The 16,956-nt window shown below is 40.7% G+C and overlaps 1 protein-coding gene across 1 annotated transcript in view; it reads right to left on the reverse strand.

Moving 5' to 3' along the window:
• LAMB3 (laminin subunit beta 3) overlaps positions 1 to 14,447 on the reverse strand; it is a 79,064-nt gene extending 64,617 nt beyond the window's left edge. Inside the window, exons 1-4 of the mRNA XM_088153320.1 lie at positions 14,166 to 14,447; positions 12,120 to 12,243; positions 8,137 to 8,189; positions 6,684 to 6,838 (exon numbers count right to left, since the gene is read on the reverse strand). Coding sequence (XP_088009446.1) covers positions 6,684 to 6,838; positions 8,137 to 8,158 — 177 coding nt within the window. The 5' untranslated portion in view covers positions 8,159 to 8,189; positions 12,120 to 12,243; positions 14,166 to 14,447. The remainder of the gene's footprint in view (positions 1 to 6,683; positions 6,839 to 8,136; positions 8,190 to 12,119; positions 12,244 to 14,165) is intronic.
• Positions 14,448 to 16,956: the final 2,509 nt, after the last annotated feature.

The raw sequence follows: 16,956 nt of genomic DNA on the forward strand, positions 1-16,956 counted from the left end.
TAAATAAGCAGGGTGACAGTATACAGCCTTGTCGTACACCTTTCCCTATTTTGAACCAATCGGTTGTTCCGTGACTGGTTCTAACTGTTGCTTCTTGGCCTGCATACAGATTTCTCAGGAGACAGGTAAGGTGGTCTGGTACTCCCATCTCTTTAAGAATTTGCCACAGTTTGTTGTGATCCACACAATCAAAAGCTTTTGCATAGTCAATGAAGCAGAAGTAGATATTTTTCTGGAACTCTCGTGCTTTCTCCATGATCCAGCGAATGTTGGCGATTTGATCTCTAGTTCCTCTGCCTCTTCGAAACCCAGCTTGTACATCCGGTAGTTCTCGGTTCATGTATTGCTGAAGCCTAGCTTGTAGGATTTTGAGCATAACCTTGCTAGCATGTGAAATGAGTGCAATTATGCGATAGTTTGAGCATTCTTTGGCATTGCCCTTCTTTGGAATTGGAACGTAAACTGACCTTTTCCAATCCCGTGGCCACTGTTGCGTTTTCCAAACTTGCTGGCATATTGAGTGCAGCACTTTAACACCATCGTCTTTTAGTATTTTAAATAACTCAGCTGGAATACTGTCATCTCCACTAGCTTTGTTGTTAGCAACGCTTCCTAAGGCCCACTTGACTTCACTCTCTAGGAGGTCTGGCTCAAGGTCAGCGATCACACCAGCGTGGACATCAGGGACATTAAGATCTTTCTTGTATAGTTCTTCTGTGTATTCTTGCCACCTCTTCTTAATCTCTTCTGCTTCTGTTAGGTCCCTGTTTTTTTGTCCTTTATCATGCCCATCTTTGCACTAAACGTTCCTTTCATATCTCCAATTTTCTTGAAGAGATCTCTAGTCTTCCCCATTCTATTGTTTTCCTCAATTTCTTTGCATTGTTCATTTAAGAAGGCTTTCTTATCTCTCCTTGCTATTCTCTGGAAATCTGCATTCAGTTGCTTATATCTTTCCCTTTCACCCTTGCTTTTCGCATTCCTTCTTTCCACAGCTATTTGTAAAGCCTCATCAGACAGCCATTTTGCTTTCTTGCATTTCTTTTTCTTTGGGATGGTTTTAGTTGCTGCCTCCTGTACAATGTTACGGACCTCCGTCCATAGTTCTTCAGGCACTCTGTCTACCAAATCTAATCCTCTAAATCTATTCATCACCTTCACTGTGTACTCACAAGGAATATGATCTAAGTCATACCTGAGTGGTCTAGTGGTTTTCCCTACATTCTTCAATTTAAGCCTAAATTTTGCAGTAAGAAGCTCATGATCTGAGCCACAGTCAGCTCCTGGTCTTGTTTTTGCTGTCTGTATAGAGCTTCTCCATCTTTGGCTGCAAAGTATGTAATCAATCTGGTTTCGGTATTGACCATCTGGTGATGTCCATGTGTAGAGTCGTCTCTTGTGTTGTTGGAAAAGAGTGTTTGCTATGACTAGCTTGTTCTCTTGACAGAACTCTATTAGCCTTTGCCCTGCTTCATTTTGTACTCCAAGGCCAAACTTGCCTGTTATTCCGATTACTCCTTGACTTCCTACTTTAGCATTCCAATCCCCTATGATGAAAAGGACATCTTTTTGGTGCTAGTTCTAGAAGATGTTGTAGGTCTTCATAGAAGCGGTCAACCTCAGCTTCTTCAGCATCAGTGGTTGGGGCATAGACTTGGATGACTGTGATATTGAATGGTTTGCCTTGGATACGCACTGAGATCATTCTGTCGTTTTTGAGGTTGTACCCCATTACTGCTTTTCTGACTCTCTTATTGACTATGATTGCAACTCCATTTCTTCTAAGGGTTTCTTGCCCACAGTAGTAGATATAATGGTCACCCGAATTAAATTCACCCATTCCCGTCCATTTCAGTTCGCTGATTCCCAAGATGTCGATGTTCAGTCTTGTCATCTCATGCTTGACCACATCCAGCTTGCCTTGGTTCATAGATCTTACATTCCAGGTACCTATACAATATTGTTCTTTGCAGCATCGGACCTTCTTTTCGCTTCCAGATACATCCACAGCTGAACGTCCTTTCGGCTTTGGCCCAGCCGCTTCACTCTTTCTGGAGCTACTTGGAATTGCCCTCCGCTCTTCCCCAGTAGCATATTGGACACCTTCCGACCTGAGGGGCTCATCTTCCGGCGTCATATCTTTTAGCCTTTTAACATTGTCCATGGGGTTTTCTTGGCAAGGATACTGGAGTGGGTTGCCATTTCCTTCTCCAGTGGACCACATTTTGTCAGAACTCTCTGTCATGACCTGTCCGTCTTGGGTGGCCCTGCACGGTATAGCTCATGGCTTCACTGAGTTACGCAAGCCCCTTCGCCACGACAAGGCAGTGATCCATGAAGGGGACCTCTGGTATAGCAAGTTAATTTCTTCACATGGAAAGGAACATTTCCCCTCTACATTTCTGCTTTTCAGACAAATCTTAAAGCAATGCTAGAAACAAAATGTCTCACCTCTATGGTCCTCTAGGGGAGATTTCCCTAATATATACCCCCTAAGTCTTGAAACCCCCTAAAATATGTTTCTGTCTCTTAAAAATGTGAAATCAGAAAAGTACTTTTTAAAAGCCAGAAAATTCTAAGTTGGGTGGTCTATAGAATTTTGTCAATATGCTTGGCCTGAAAAAAGTCACTCAACAGTATTTCTGTTTCAGAGTTCTCTCCTCACTCCATTTCCTTTCTGCAAAAATTAAAGAGGCTCAATATTTAATCAAAGATCTGTGTTGTCTTATCTGGTTTAACCCTGAAACCCTGCAATGCAGGTAAGTGAAGGGAAAGCAAACAAAAGGATAAATTGGAGTGAAATACAGAGTTTAAAAGAAAGATAAGCAATGAATGGAAGAGAAAAGAAACTAGGCATGATGGAACTGTTCACAAATCAGAAAAAAAGGGGAATTTAGAAACTTTGCAGAGGTGACAGCCAAAAGATGATCTATGCTGTGAAGGAAAAGAGAGAGGCAAAAACATCAGGAGGGATAGAGAAGCTATGCAAGTGGTGAGTAGGATCCACTTTTTTCCAAGAGGCAAGACAATGACAAATGATCACAGGAAGCAGGACAGAAATGTTCAGCTCATTTTCTCTTAGGTGGGGAGGTTGTGTTTGCTTTTGTTTTAAAAATTAAAATATTGTCTGAACATGCATGTGCACACACAAAAGTCCCTTCTACTGGGATTGCATTGAACCAAAGCCTAACTTAATGCATATGAGGGTTTTTTTAGTGCAATCTCTTTATTTACTTTCTTGGAGACCTGGACAGTACAAAATTGGGGCATGAGGACTGCACCCACCCACTAGAAAGCTTAGCAGAAAACTTCTGCCATTTGTAGCTTCTGGCCCACTGATATTTTGACTTGACTATCATAACAAGACAATAAAGACTAAAGAGCAATAAATATCTACAGTATGTGTTTGCCCATGAAGACTTGAGAAATAATTTCCTATATTTTGATTTGAACCAATTATTTAATTCTAGGCTTATAATATTATGGTAAACATTTATTTTTATGAGTACAGATTGTTATCAAACCTTAGTACATGAAGCATTCTTAAAATGGAACTGCATAAGCTGGTTTGAAAAACCCTTTTAAATACCATTCTCTGAAGTCCAAATCAGTATGTTGAATAATAGGTTCTAGCCCATTTAAAATTAATATGCTTCAAGGAAGGGAGGAAAAACCTTATAATGTCTACTGATGAAGCCTTTAATCAGTAGTACTCATACCATGAAATTATGAGTCAGTCTTAGCAGTAAATATCGGTGTAATGATGAGCTACTGAAACTGTAACACAGATCAGTCACCCTTTAACCTACTTATTAGTGGTCAGGGCAATTAAAAAGGAAGGGAAGGAGTGCTTTTCCAACTTTCTGAAATCCCTTTATGGACAAGCAGGGAGTCTAATTTGTAAGTGTGTTGTGTATGGCTACAGTTAACATGGAGTACTGATATGCATGCTATTCCCAAAATTCTTTCTCAAGGCCAGTTTAAATACCACACCAGCGATTTCTTTTAATGATGCTCCTTGAAAGCCATGGAGGTTCTGCTTCATGAAAGGATTTCTATGCATACAGACCCCTAGAGGTATGCCTTCTTCGCCACCAAAATTTTATTTGACTTAGACCTTGTTTGAAACATGTTGCGACCCCACTTTCCACTTTTTTATTGGTTTTTAGTTTAGATCTCACAAGCTAGGATCTAGAAAGAAATAGCCTTACCAGCCACAATGTTTGCCCAACTGCTAACTAAATTTGTATGGCGATCAAATCAGAACCTGTTCCCTTTCATTGCAATCAACATTAGGAATATTTGGTTAATAGGGAACAGTGCAGAAGAAAGAAATGGCTCCCGAATAAGTAGATTTTTCACCAGACTGAGATTAAGGCTCTCAGTTTTTCCAAACAGAACTACTTGTGGTGAAAGGAAGTGCAGCATATGAGTGCCAATATGAAAGGGCCTGTTCAAATACCATACTTTCCATGGATTTCCATGCTGTGCAGGTGCAGGATTTCTCACTTTCCTCACTCTAGTATTTAATGAGAGATGAGGGGAGGGGTGTTAATGGAAATAGCAATATTAATTTCCCCTTCTCCTGTGATCCAATGATAATAAAAATAGATATATTGAGACAGGTCATGCAGGTAACCTTGGCTCATAAATACTTATGAAAACTCTGATTCTCATTTAATGTTCTACACATAGTAGAGGAACTTATACAAACTCAAAGTATGTTCCTAGGTCACTTTCCTCCTCTACCTACTTAGGCCTGAACATGTACACCCACTTAACATCTATTTATTGGAAAATGAATGGCAACCAGATGTTCTGGAACTTTAAAAACACCAAAGGTCTGGATTTTAGAAAAAAAAAATTTTTTTAACTTTTAAACTGCTGTACAGATACTCATAAAATTGAAGTGGAGGGGATATTTTTATTTTTATTTTTTTCCTAACAGAGCTTTTGTGGCTTAAGAGCCATTCCACATGAAGAGATTCAACAGGGGCATTTTTTCCCTGCAGAAAGATAATACTACTTTCAGTAGAATAATTTCTGATGTGTCATAATAAAGCCACAGGTTTTTTTCCAGAAAAAAAGATGTGAACCTTAGGAGCAGTATTAGTTAAAATACTAAGCCTCCTGGCAGTCAAGCTTGAGTCCTGGGCACATTTGGCAAAAATGCAGGAGGTGTTTGCACTGCTTTCAACCTTGCTGATGGCCAAGGTTTTCCTGGCGACCTTCTATCCAAATCCTAACCTGATTTCACCCTGCTACTCTGTTTTTCAACTACAGCTCCAAGTAGCCCCAGCCAATGCAGCCAATGCAGAGAGAAGCAATGTTTCAGCAGCTGGTAGAGTGCCACAGGTTCTGCCCCCTGTTTTAAACCATTCTTCTTTGTGCTTAGAAGTGCCCGCTTCTGCTTTTTTCTTTCACATGGTTTCCACACCCACACAACGCAAAGTTGCTCTGGACATTAGGGTTTTACCGATACACAGAATAGAGCTACCTGCCAGTGACCGCCCCAATTGGTCTCTGGTGCACCAGCACTTACTCAGAGTGTTGTATGTGGGAAAGATATAATCTGAAATTTGCTAAAGGCAGGAAATGTCTTAACCTGGAATTTCAAAATGGAACAGAAGGGCAAGAAGAACAGCCTGAAGTTCTTCCATTTCTTAAAACATGTGTAAGAAAAGGATAATGATCCCATAAAGTCCTTGTAGGGGAAGGGTCATGTTAGTCTATTGTAGCCAAAAATCAAGAGCAGTCTGGTAGCATATTTTCAGAATAACAACTTTTATTAAAAAGCATAAGCTCTAACTTATTTGTTAGTCTGAAAACATGCTACCAGATACCTCTTGTTTATTTGGAAAACCTTTACAGAAATTCATACCCCTTCCTTCCTTCCTTCCTTCCTTCCTTCCTTCCTTCCTTCCTTCCTTCCTTCCTTCCTTCCTTCCTTCCTTCCTTCCTTCCTTCCTTCCTTCCTTCCTTCCTTCCTTCCTTCCTTCCTTCCTTCCTTCCTTCCTTCCTTCCTTCCTTCCTTCCTTCCTTGTTGAGGGCAGAGAGAATAACCTGTTGGGATACCCAAAACAAGGAATTAAAACCCACTGAATTTAGGTGGGCTCCCAAATTTATCTCCTGCTTTGAAAACATAGTGGACATAATAACTTTACTTTAAAATGCTGACTTTGGGAATATCTTATTCAGAGAAGTTGGGGAAAAATTATGTTCTTAACTCACCACAGCAATCATGTTGACTCAATTATTATATATATTCAGTGCCCAAGATCATACTGAAAGTTCACATATTGTGCTAACTATGGTTTGATTAAGCACAGTCTCCCTAAAACTCCATTACATGCTGAAGTCATAAACCACAACAGTTGAGTTTGCATAACCAAGACAAATAATAATTTATGAACCCAAATATGACGATAGTAGAAGAATTGGAAAATCATAGATAAAATAGATGAATGAGATCAAAACGATTACAGGAATGTCCTTGGAAGAAGCACAAGTTATCTGTAGAGATAGGCTGATATGGTGAGTATTTGTCTGTGTTTGATTCTTTGTGATTGCATAGTCGGACACCTAGTCTCTGATCTGCTTAATGGCAATCACAAAGCTGGTGCCACTGAGTTATGAAAGATATGTCCTTTTTGAATGAATAACAATACGTGGGCTATACGTACGTCACCGTATGGAGTACAGGAAGTTTCAGGTTGGGTAAGTCCACAGGTGGAGGAGGCCTTTAAATGATGGATTCTTCCTATAAGAAGATCATGCACAGGTGGGTAGCAGGCCCCATGCAGACAGGTACTTCGTGCAGCCAGGAGGTGTGGGAAAGCTAGAAAGAAATGCAGAATGGACTTTAATAATAGTGTTCATTAAGAGAAAAAGGGATAGAAAAGCTGCACTTTGTGTGGCAAGTGAAGCTTCTGTGTTGAGCAGCTTCAAAGAAGTAATACAAAATAACAATAGCTACTCAAGTATAATTGTTAAGTGACTGTCTAAGGAATTCTGCTTTGAATTTCACTTCTGCAATAAACCAGCTATTAAATAGCCATAAGAAAGTCATTCAGACTACAATTCTATATCTGTATCAGATTAGAAGTAAGAACCCTGTGGAGCTTCCTACTGTTAGCCTTAACTTGCTAAATTGCAATGTGTGGATAATTCTATGGCTTTACCTTATAGCACTGTCATAAAGATTAGAAAAGCCATGTATGTTAAACAATTTAATAAAGATGTAAAAGCAGTAAAGACATGCTAAATATTATTCACCCATCCAACAAATGACCTAGCTTTCTCCTATTACAGATAATAGCAATATGCACCATTATTTCATTAATTCAACAAATGCCCTTTTGAGAAAATAGTGCAAAAGACACACAGATCTAGAAAGCACAAAAGAAATCATTTCGATCTGTGAACTAGAACTATTCTTTAATAAAACGTCCTTTATTGTGACAGAGTACACATAATTGCTAAAAACATATGACATGCAACCAGGTTAACCTGTGGGACCACAGCTTCCTGAGGACATCTACCAGTCCCACTAGATTGGATAAGATGGGCTTACTCCAGGTTTCCTCTCTTAAACATTGTCATCTGGTGGGACCTAGGAAGTGAGCCTTTTCCATATCTGCACCCACCTTGTGGAACAGGTTCTTCCTGAGATGCAGAGGACCCTTACACTCCTTACCTTCTGGAAGGCCCTTAAGACCTGGCTTTTCCCTCAGGTGCTGGGTCAGGAGGGGACAGTAGCATGGCATTTATGGCTCTGTGATAGGATTGTAATGGCACTTGTTGGTTTGAAAGGGTTTTTAAATTTTTAATCTTTTGTTATTTGTTCAGTTGTTGTTAGCCCAGTTATTTTATACAATATGGGCACTTATACAAACCTTGAGATAATCCGCTTCTTCCAGTGTTCACTATATTACCCCACTATGTTCTCCATAAAGGGGAAGTTGGATATAGGGTGATAATTATCCAGTATAAGCAGTTCCAAAGAAGCCCTCTTGAGGTGAACTAGCATTAACAAGAGGTGTTAATTATTGCCTGGATCTACCTCCTTATCCCTTCCCTGTCTGCTTCATCAATTCCATTTGGTGTTTTTCACTTGCATACATAGAAAACACTTACCTAGAAGAAGGAATATCCACATAATGATGGGTTTCACAACATTCAAGAGTCACCTTAAATGGATATAAAACATAAATTTAGTGCCAAAGGTGATAACATGGATATGGCAAATTATCAGCCCTTCCTTAGGACTGTTTTGCAATGTTGTTGTTGTTGCATAATTATAACATAATTCCTAAGGAGAGAGAAAAAGGACCAATGAAAGGATTATAATTTATTATATGCTTTACCAAGGTGTGGTACAGATCAAAAAGGAAAATATAATATTTACAAAATCCTGTCCAACAAAATTAGTTTACAGCTTAATAATCAACTAGTAAAACCGATATTTATAACTAAAACAAACACAACCATAAATGTTAAAAGTATGCTCTTGCTCTATGAAGAGCACATATGCATCCATAATATATATAAAACAAAGTAACATGAAAGCTAAGTCTTAATTATAGTTAGATAAAATAGCTAGCTGGTCAAATAAAAGACTCTACATCCCTTTTAAAAGCACTTGCATTTGCACAGATACCAAGGGAAGGAGGGACTGATCTGAGAGTTGTAGAATTGGGTCCCTAAAGGCCCGCCACCTGGAGACCAAGACTAAGGAATTGGGGATAGAAGAAGACTGTGCCCAGAGGAACATAAGGAATAAGCAGGGTTGCAGGGGAAAATACAAGCAGATTCCTGGGGGTTTGTTGCTGGAGGGCTTACCACACAAACACCAGTAATTTGGAATGGGCTTTTGCTTGAATAGGCAGCCAGTGAAGACCCCATGATGGAACCAAACATGGAAGTAGTGTGAAAAATTCAGAACAATTCAAACAGTGCTGTTCTGTATTAAGATCAGAGGAAACACAGAGGAATAGAGATCAACTGCCAGGAGACTACCAGATAATCTAAGCATGAAAATAGCCAAAGCATACACCAATAAAGCCACAGTCTCCTCTGACAACCCTGCTCCCCAGATCCTATGAATTCATTGTAAGATCAATAAACAGGTGCTAAGGCAGCTGATCATTAGTCAAGACCCCAAAAGTGTGAGCAGAAGAACAATCTGGGAGCCCTGCTTAGAGACAAATGGGGAGAAATACCCAAAAAAATAAAAATAAAAATGGGAAGGACAATAGGCGGAAACACAATACACTCTATTTTGTTCATATTCTTGGACTGATGAAAAATAGAAGATGAAACACTACTGAGGCATTCCATCATGGTTGGCCATGAATTTGCATAAATACTAATAGACCTAATTATCATTGGCATAACAGTGACACTGAGAACCCTGGTCATGAATCAGGGCATTTAAGGAAAGAGTATAATGAGGAAACAAAATTGTACTCCATGCAATACTGCAAAAGAACAGGGAGACATAAAAGACTTGAACCAATCAAATGCTTGGCCAGTGATGCCAGGGACCTTAACCTAGGCAGCAGTATCTGTTGGTCAAATGTATCAAATGCTGCCATCAGGTCCCAAAAGATCAGCACTAATATAAGGTGTTGGGACTTGGCCAGCAGAATATCATTCAGAACTCAAGAAAGTGCCATTTCTGTTGAATGACCTGAATGAAATCATGATTATCTCACTCTATGGCTGGTTCTATTGGCAAGTGAAAGCCTAGTATGATAGGAAGCAGATGAAGTGGATAAAATGCATACAGATAGTCCTTGCTTAATGACCACAATTGGGAGTGGAATTTCCATCGCTAAGCGAAGCAGTCGTAAAGTGAGACATCACGTGACCATTTTGCTTAGCGACCACAATCCCAGCACTCCTGGTTGCCATAGTTAAAAGAGAATCACAGGTCATTCAGCAGACGGGGTCCCAGGTAAGGAGCGCACATATGCTGCAGGGTGGTGGGGAAGGCCTGGGAGGCCTGGTGCAGGCTGCACACAAGTTGGCGGGGTGCTGCAGTGCAGTGCAAAGCCACAGCCTCCCCTGGAAGCCTCAGCTGCCCCAGCCCAGCCCAGCCCAGCCCAGCCCAGCCCACCCACGCAGTGCAAAGCTGCCATGCCTAGGAAAGCCTCAGCCACCTCAGCCCAGCCCAGCAGCACTTACAACTGCAGGGGCACTGCAACTCCCCCATCTGCCTATCTCCCCCCACATCTATGCCTTTTTGGCCACCCTGCACAGTGGCACTTGGTGGCAGCCCCGGGGCTGGGGTTGAAGTAGAGGCCCGGGGCCTTCAGTAGTCTCAGCCAGCTGCCACCGCTCCCAGGCCTCAACTTCAGCTCCAGCCCTGGTGCTGCCACTGACAAATGCCATCTCAAGCCCCATACTGGGGCCAGCCACCCCAGCACCATTGTGCAAACCCCAGTTGCCCCCCACTGCCCTGCTCTCCACAGGCTCTGCTGCACCCAGCTGACCTTCACCATTTTCCTCCTGCTGCTGACAAGGTGTGCCTGGCCTGGCCCTATTGTATGTGAGGCAGCTGCTGGCCATGCTAGGCCTTCTTCCTGAGATTCCTATGCCATTTTCCAAGCTGCTCGCACCATTCCTTCTCCAAACCGCATGCCCCATTCCCTCTCCAAATTGCATGTCCCATTCTTGCAATCCTTTGGAAAGCATTGCAGGGCGGCCAAAAGGCATAGATGGGGGTGGGGGGAGATAGGTGGGTGTGGGGTGTTGCAGCACCCCTGTGGTCATAAGTGTGGGCAGGCTGCTAAGTGCCCAGATTTTGATCACGTGACCATGGGGGGGCGGTACTGCAATGGCCATAACTTTGGGCATGGGTCGTATGTCCATTTTTTCAGCATCATCGTAATCTCCAACAGTTGCTGAACAAATGTTGTTAAGTGAGGACTACCTGCACTGTCACTCTGCACAGAACTACCCAAGCCATCATGGTTTCCATTACCTTCACCAAAGAAGACTACTCTGCATGCAAAAACAATATATACTGGGCAAAGGCATTGCCTACTTTGAAATGAATTAGATAGCCTGCTCACTGAAAAACTGTGGTGCTGCATTACAATATAAAGATGGTCTGCATTAATACCTCTTTTAAATAAGAACTAATGTATCCTGGAATGATTTATTGCTAACAGTGCAGATATCAAGATAAAGATAAGGAAAAAAACTAGGAATAAATCCCTTATATCAATTGGGCACTCCATTACGTTTTGATGCAATCTGGCGGTTGACTGATCCATGGCCTAGTGAAAAATCACATGCTTTACTGAGTGTTATTTTTATGTACATCCTATGCAAAACTAGGCCAGAACCACACAGTCTAGTCCAGACAGTTGCCAGGGGTCAACACTGACTTGAAGGCATAAAAATTAAAAATAATAACCTTTCCGTCTTCTTGGTCAAAGACAAAAACCAATTCCAAAACATTATTTTCAAATGTGCCCTCTATCTCTTAACATTTTTTTCTCCATTAACCTCTTGCCCATTTGTTTCAAATCTCTTGGAAAAAATACCTTCTTACAAACATAAGACTTTCTTCAAAGTATTCACCATCCCCAAAGCATTAATCAACTGCAAAGTACTAAGCACTAACCAAGATTTGGTCTGTCCTTTCCAAGGAGCAAACAGTACTAAGCTTCTATTCAGATTTTGAAAAATCTGATTATTCAGAGATTATTTTTTTACCTTTGGAGCACCATTTTATAAAGCAAGGTATAAGAACAAGTCATGCAGATTACACTGAAATGTAACTTTCTAAACAAGCAGGAAGCTTTTGAAAACTATACCCCCAGCATGTGCTCTAATCCCTACTTTTTAGTGCTTTTTAAAAATATTTGTTTCACTCTGGGTAACAACATCTCCTTTATCTTCCCCAAAAGCTGCAAGTCTTCTAGGATAAATGATTCCAAACAAATGAAATTGTTTAGTTTTTGTTACCAAATCCTTATAACCATGAATCGGTAGCCTGCTAGAAGTCCCTCAATAAACTCCCAGCTAAAATTCAGAATGAATTTGCCACTAATGCTTGCTAGAGGGGATGATTTACAGTTCCTAACATTGTGCTACATAGAACATACCTGCACTATGCCGTCTTTTTCCTCCTCTTTCAGGCAAGGGTCAACTGGAATTCCTTGCCTGGCTTCTTTAGCTCTAGTCTTTCACTCTCCGTTTTAAACACACCTTACCTGGGGATGCAAATTCCTGTGGGTGTAGTAATAATGATATAAGGAGTGATTCAAGGATCTTTTCAGACAGACACACCCATCTGCTGTAGAATTCATTATACTGCCTAGACAATGAACTTGTGTTAGTTCACTGCAGTGTGAAAAAAGAGATCTTTGTGATTATACATTCAAGAATACACATTACAATCACTTTGAAAACACTCTTGAGAGTGTACTTTTGATTTTGTTTCATTGCACACAGCGGAGAAAGCCATTAGCCAAACAAATCTTTTCACTTAGTGAAATGGGTAGCAAAAGAGTCAGGAAAAAAAAAGGAAAAAGAGAATGTAATGTTTTCATACAAGGATACTCAAGGAAAGCAATTCATAACCTGGACACCTTTCAGTTATCCAGGAATAAAAACCTATATACACAATAAATGTATATATTAGTAGAACTCCATATAAGCAGTGTTCAAAGAAAAGAACTATAGATATGGTCAAATAAAAGGGGGGCGAGGGTAGGACACAGCCATTACACTGCTATTTTCTGCATATTATATAGCTTAATCACACACATCCTTTAGGATAGGAACTAAGTATAGATACAGATATACCTATAGGTGTAAGTATAGATATAAATACTATCTCCCACACTGAGGTTTGCATGTCTATGGCTTTCATGGATAATGCCACTACTGATAAAAGACACTATTGGAGAGATGGACACACTAGTTCCAGAAAACAAAAAGAACAAGCTTTATTCAACTTGGTGTCTTCCAGCTGTGTTGAACTAACTCCCACATCCTTTAACAAGCATGGACTTTTATGGGAATTGGTCCAATTAACCAATCAGTTAGGGAAGTAGAAGACCAACAAATTTTAAGGGCATCAAGTTGCAGAACAGGACCAATCAGTTGATGTCTATCAGGAACATTAGCAGTAACAGCCACTAGTTTCAAAATGGTGAGTACAAAGGGATGGGGCTTCAATTATGACACCACAACTATACTGTTTGTATGTGTCTGCAATGCATGCCACTCATTTTTAAAAGGACAGGGCTTCAATCAGCCGGTCATACCTGCCATTTTGATGTTGCTGATGCACCCCCATGGACACTTCTGAAAGAACCACTTTTTTAATTATTGGAAAGAACTAGAAACTATTCCATGCAGAGTTGGGTACAATAGAACATAAACAGCAATGAGTCTTCTCCAATTTGTAATGCCATTATGATAAGTGTGTTCTCAATATCAGTGACAATAACAGTGGTACAGCACCTACTTTGTCATGCAGGCAGAAGCCTCAGCTCCAGTCCATAACATCCCCACAGAAAAGGGTTAGTAGGTCATATGCATTAGTTCTAATTGTGACCAAAGAGAGTGACTGCTGGTTAGAGAAGACAACACTGCATAAGAGATACAAGTATAAATCAACTTCACAAACACAGGAATAATCAGCTTTAGTGCTTTATCTAAAACGCTGTTGAGTTTTATCTTGTCTCTGGCTTTTATGAATTGAGCTCTAAGTTGTGAATTCGTGCACAGGAAGAACTATTCTCACTTATTAGTCCTTACTATCTTTTAAAAACTGCACACTATGGGGTGAAGAGGAGTATGTATCAAAAGAATCAGGATAATGGCCATGGTCTCATGATTGAAGCCACTTGCCTTTGTACCTGTGTATGATGCCAATGTACATACAAAACAGACAGGGTATAGATGGCAATGCCATGACTGCCATCTTGTGTGCTTTGAACCGCCTACTGATGCTGCTGACTATACAACTACAACAGTACTTGGATTCACACAACACGCTAAAAGTCATAATGTGGTTTCTTTGATTTTGGTTTATCATGTTGCCATTTAAGGGTGGTTAAGCAAGCCATTATTTAGCACATATGAACCAGCCGCCCGTTTATTGAGATCTTAATTCTTAAAATGAAAAACAAGATATATACCTTTGATTTTTGAAAAAAGGGAAAAACATCATAAAGTGTGTCCTTAGGCCTAAAAAGTCTGAAGGCTTGTTTGGGGATTTTCTCCATTCTTGGGTGTGTCAAGAATGCTTAGTAAATGGGTAGAGATCCTGGGCGTGCCTGTTTTTGTACTGCTTGCTGAGACTCCAATTACTCATGCTCTGATGCCAACTTTTTCTCTGCGGAATCTTGATTCAACAAATCACCTTGCAGACAACAGCTCTCAGCATGCCACAGGAAGATTAGCAGAACTAGCAAAAGAGAAAATGGTGAGCACAACATCCAAAAAAGGCATTACATTAAAAATAATTCCACAGATAACAATAAATCCAAATACCAGTACCAAAGATATGGTGTAGAATAAACCAATACTTTCCTTTTTTCTTTTCTTTCTAAATTGTAATATGGGATAGAGAACTATAGGAAGAAGAGAGCAATTAGACAGACAATTTAAATAGAGTAGCGTACCTGTAATTGTCCCTTCATGGCTCACTGCCTTTTCGTGGCGAACGGGCTTGCGTAACTCAGTGAAGCCATGAGCTATACCATGCAGGGCCACCCAAGACGGACAGGTCATGACACAGAGTTCTGACAAAATGTGGTCCACTGGAGAAGGAAATGGCAACCCACTCCAGTATCCTTGCCAAGAAAACCCCATGGACGATGTCAAAAGGCTAAAAGATATGACGCCGGAAGATGAGCCCCTCAGGTCGGAAGGTGTCCAATATGCTACTGGGGAAGAGCGGAGGGCAATTCCAAGTAGCTCCAGAAAGAGTGAAGCGGCTGGCCCAAAGCCAAAAGAACGTTCAGCTGTGGATGTATCTGGAAGCGAAAAGAAGGTCTGATGCTGTAAAGAACAATATTGTATAGGTACCTGGAATGTAAGATCTATGAACCAAGGCAAGCTGGATGTGGTCAAATATGAGATGACAAGATTGAACATCGACATGTTGGGAATCAGCGAATTGAAATGGATGGGAATGGGTGAATTTAATTCAGGTGAACATTATATCTACCACTGTGGGAAAGAAACCCTTAGAAGAAATGGAGTAGCACTCATAGTCAATAAGAGAGTAGGAAAGGCAGTAATGGGGTACAACCTCAAAAACGACAGAATGATCTCAGTCCGAATCCAAGGCAAACCATTCAACATCACAGTAATCCATATCTATTCCCCAACCACTGATGCTGAAGAAGCTGAAGTTGACCGGTTCTGTGAAGACCTACAACACCTTCTAGAACTAGCACCAAAAAAAGATGTCCTTTTCATCATGGGGGATTGGAATGCTAAAGTAGGAAGTCAAGGAGTAATCCGAATAACAGGCAAGTTTGGCCTTGGAGTACAAAATGAAGCAGGGCAAAGGCTAATAGAATTCTGTCAAGAGAACAAGCTGGTCATAGCAAACACTCTTTTCCAACAACACAAGAGACGACTCTACACATGGACATCACCAGATGGTCAATACCGAAACCAGATTGATTATATACTTTGCAGCCAAAGATGGAGAAGCTCTATACAGACAGCAAAAACAAGACCAGGAGCTGACTGTGGCTCAGATCATGAGCTTCTTACTGCAAAATTTAGGCTTAAATTGAAGAATGTAGGGAAAACCACTAGACCACTCAGGTATGACTTAGATCATATTCCTTGTGAGTATACAGTGAAGGTGATGAATAGATTTAGAGGATTAGATTTGGTAGACAGAGTGCCTGAAGAACTATGGACGGAGGTCCATAACACTGTACAGGAGGCAGCAACTAAAACCATCCCAAAGAAAAAGAAATGCAAGAAAGCAAAATGGCTGTCTGATGAGGCTTTACAAATAGCTGTGGAAAGAAGGAATGCGAAAAGCAAGGGTGAAAGGGAAAGATATAAGCAACTGCATGCAGATTTCCAGAGAATAGCAAGGAAAGATAAGAAGGCCTTCTTAAATGAACAATGCAAAGAAATCGAGGAAAACAATAGAATGGGGAAGAGTAGAGATCTCTTCAAGAAAATTGGAGATATCAAAGGAACGTTTAGTGCAAAGATGGGCATGATGAAGGACAAAAAAGTCAGGGACCTAACAGAAGCAGAAGAGATTAAGAAGAGGTGGCAAGAATACACAGAAGAACTATACAAGAAAGATCTTAATGTCCCCGATGTCCATGCTGGTGTGGTCACTGACCTTGAGCCAGACATCCTAGAGAGCAAAGTCAAGTGGGCCTTAGGAAGCATGACTAACAACAAAGCTAGTGGAGATGACAGTATTCCAGCTGAGTTATTTAAAATACTAAAAGATGATGCTGTTAAAGTGCTGCATATGCCAGCAAGTTTGGAAAACCCAACAGTGGCCACGGGATTGGAAAAGGTCAGTTTACGTTCCAATTCCAAAGAAGGGCAATACCAAAGAATGCTCAAACTATCGCACAATTGCACTCATTTCACATGCTAGCAAGGTTATGCTCAAAATCCTACAAGCTAGGCTTCAGCAGTATGTGAACTGAGAACTACCAGATGTACAAGCTGGGTTTTGAAGAGGCAGAGGAACTAGAGATCAAATTGCCAACATTCGCTGGATCATGGAGAAAGCACGAGAGTTCCAGAAAAACATCTACTTCTGCTTCATTGACTATCCAAAAGCCTTTGATTGTGTGGATCACAACAAACTGGGGCAAATTCTTAAAGAGATGGGGGTACCAGACCATCTTACCTGTCTCCTGAGAAATCTGTATGCGGGCCAAGAAGCAACAGTTAGAACCGGTCATGGAACTACCGATTGGTTCAAAATAG

This window comes from Python bivittatus, unplaced genomic scaffold (assembly GCF_059951505.1).
Source record: "Python bivittatus isolate LINGU-HERP-01145 unplaced genomic scaffold, Pbiv_v1 ctg000700_np1212, whole genome shotgun sequence".
Classification (NCBI taxonomy): domain Eukaryota; kingdom Metazoa; phylum Chordata; class Lepidosauria; order Squamata; family Pythonidae; genus Python; species Python bivittatus.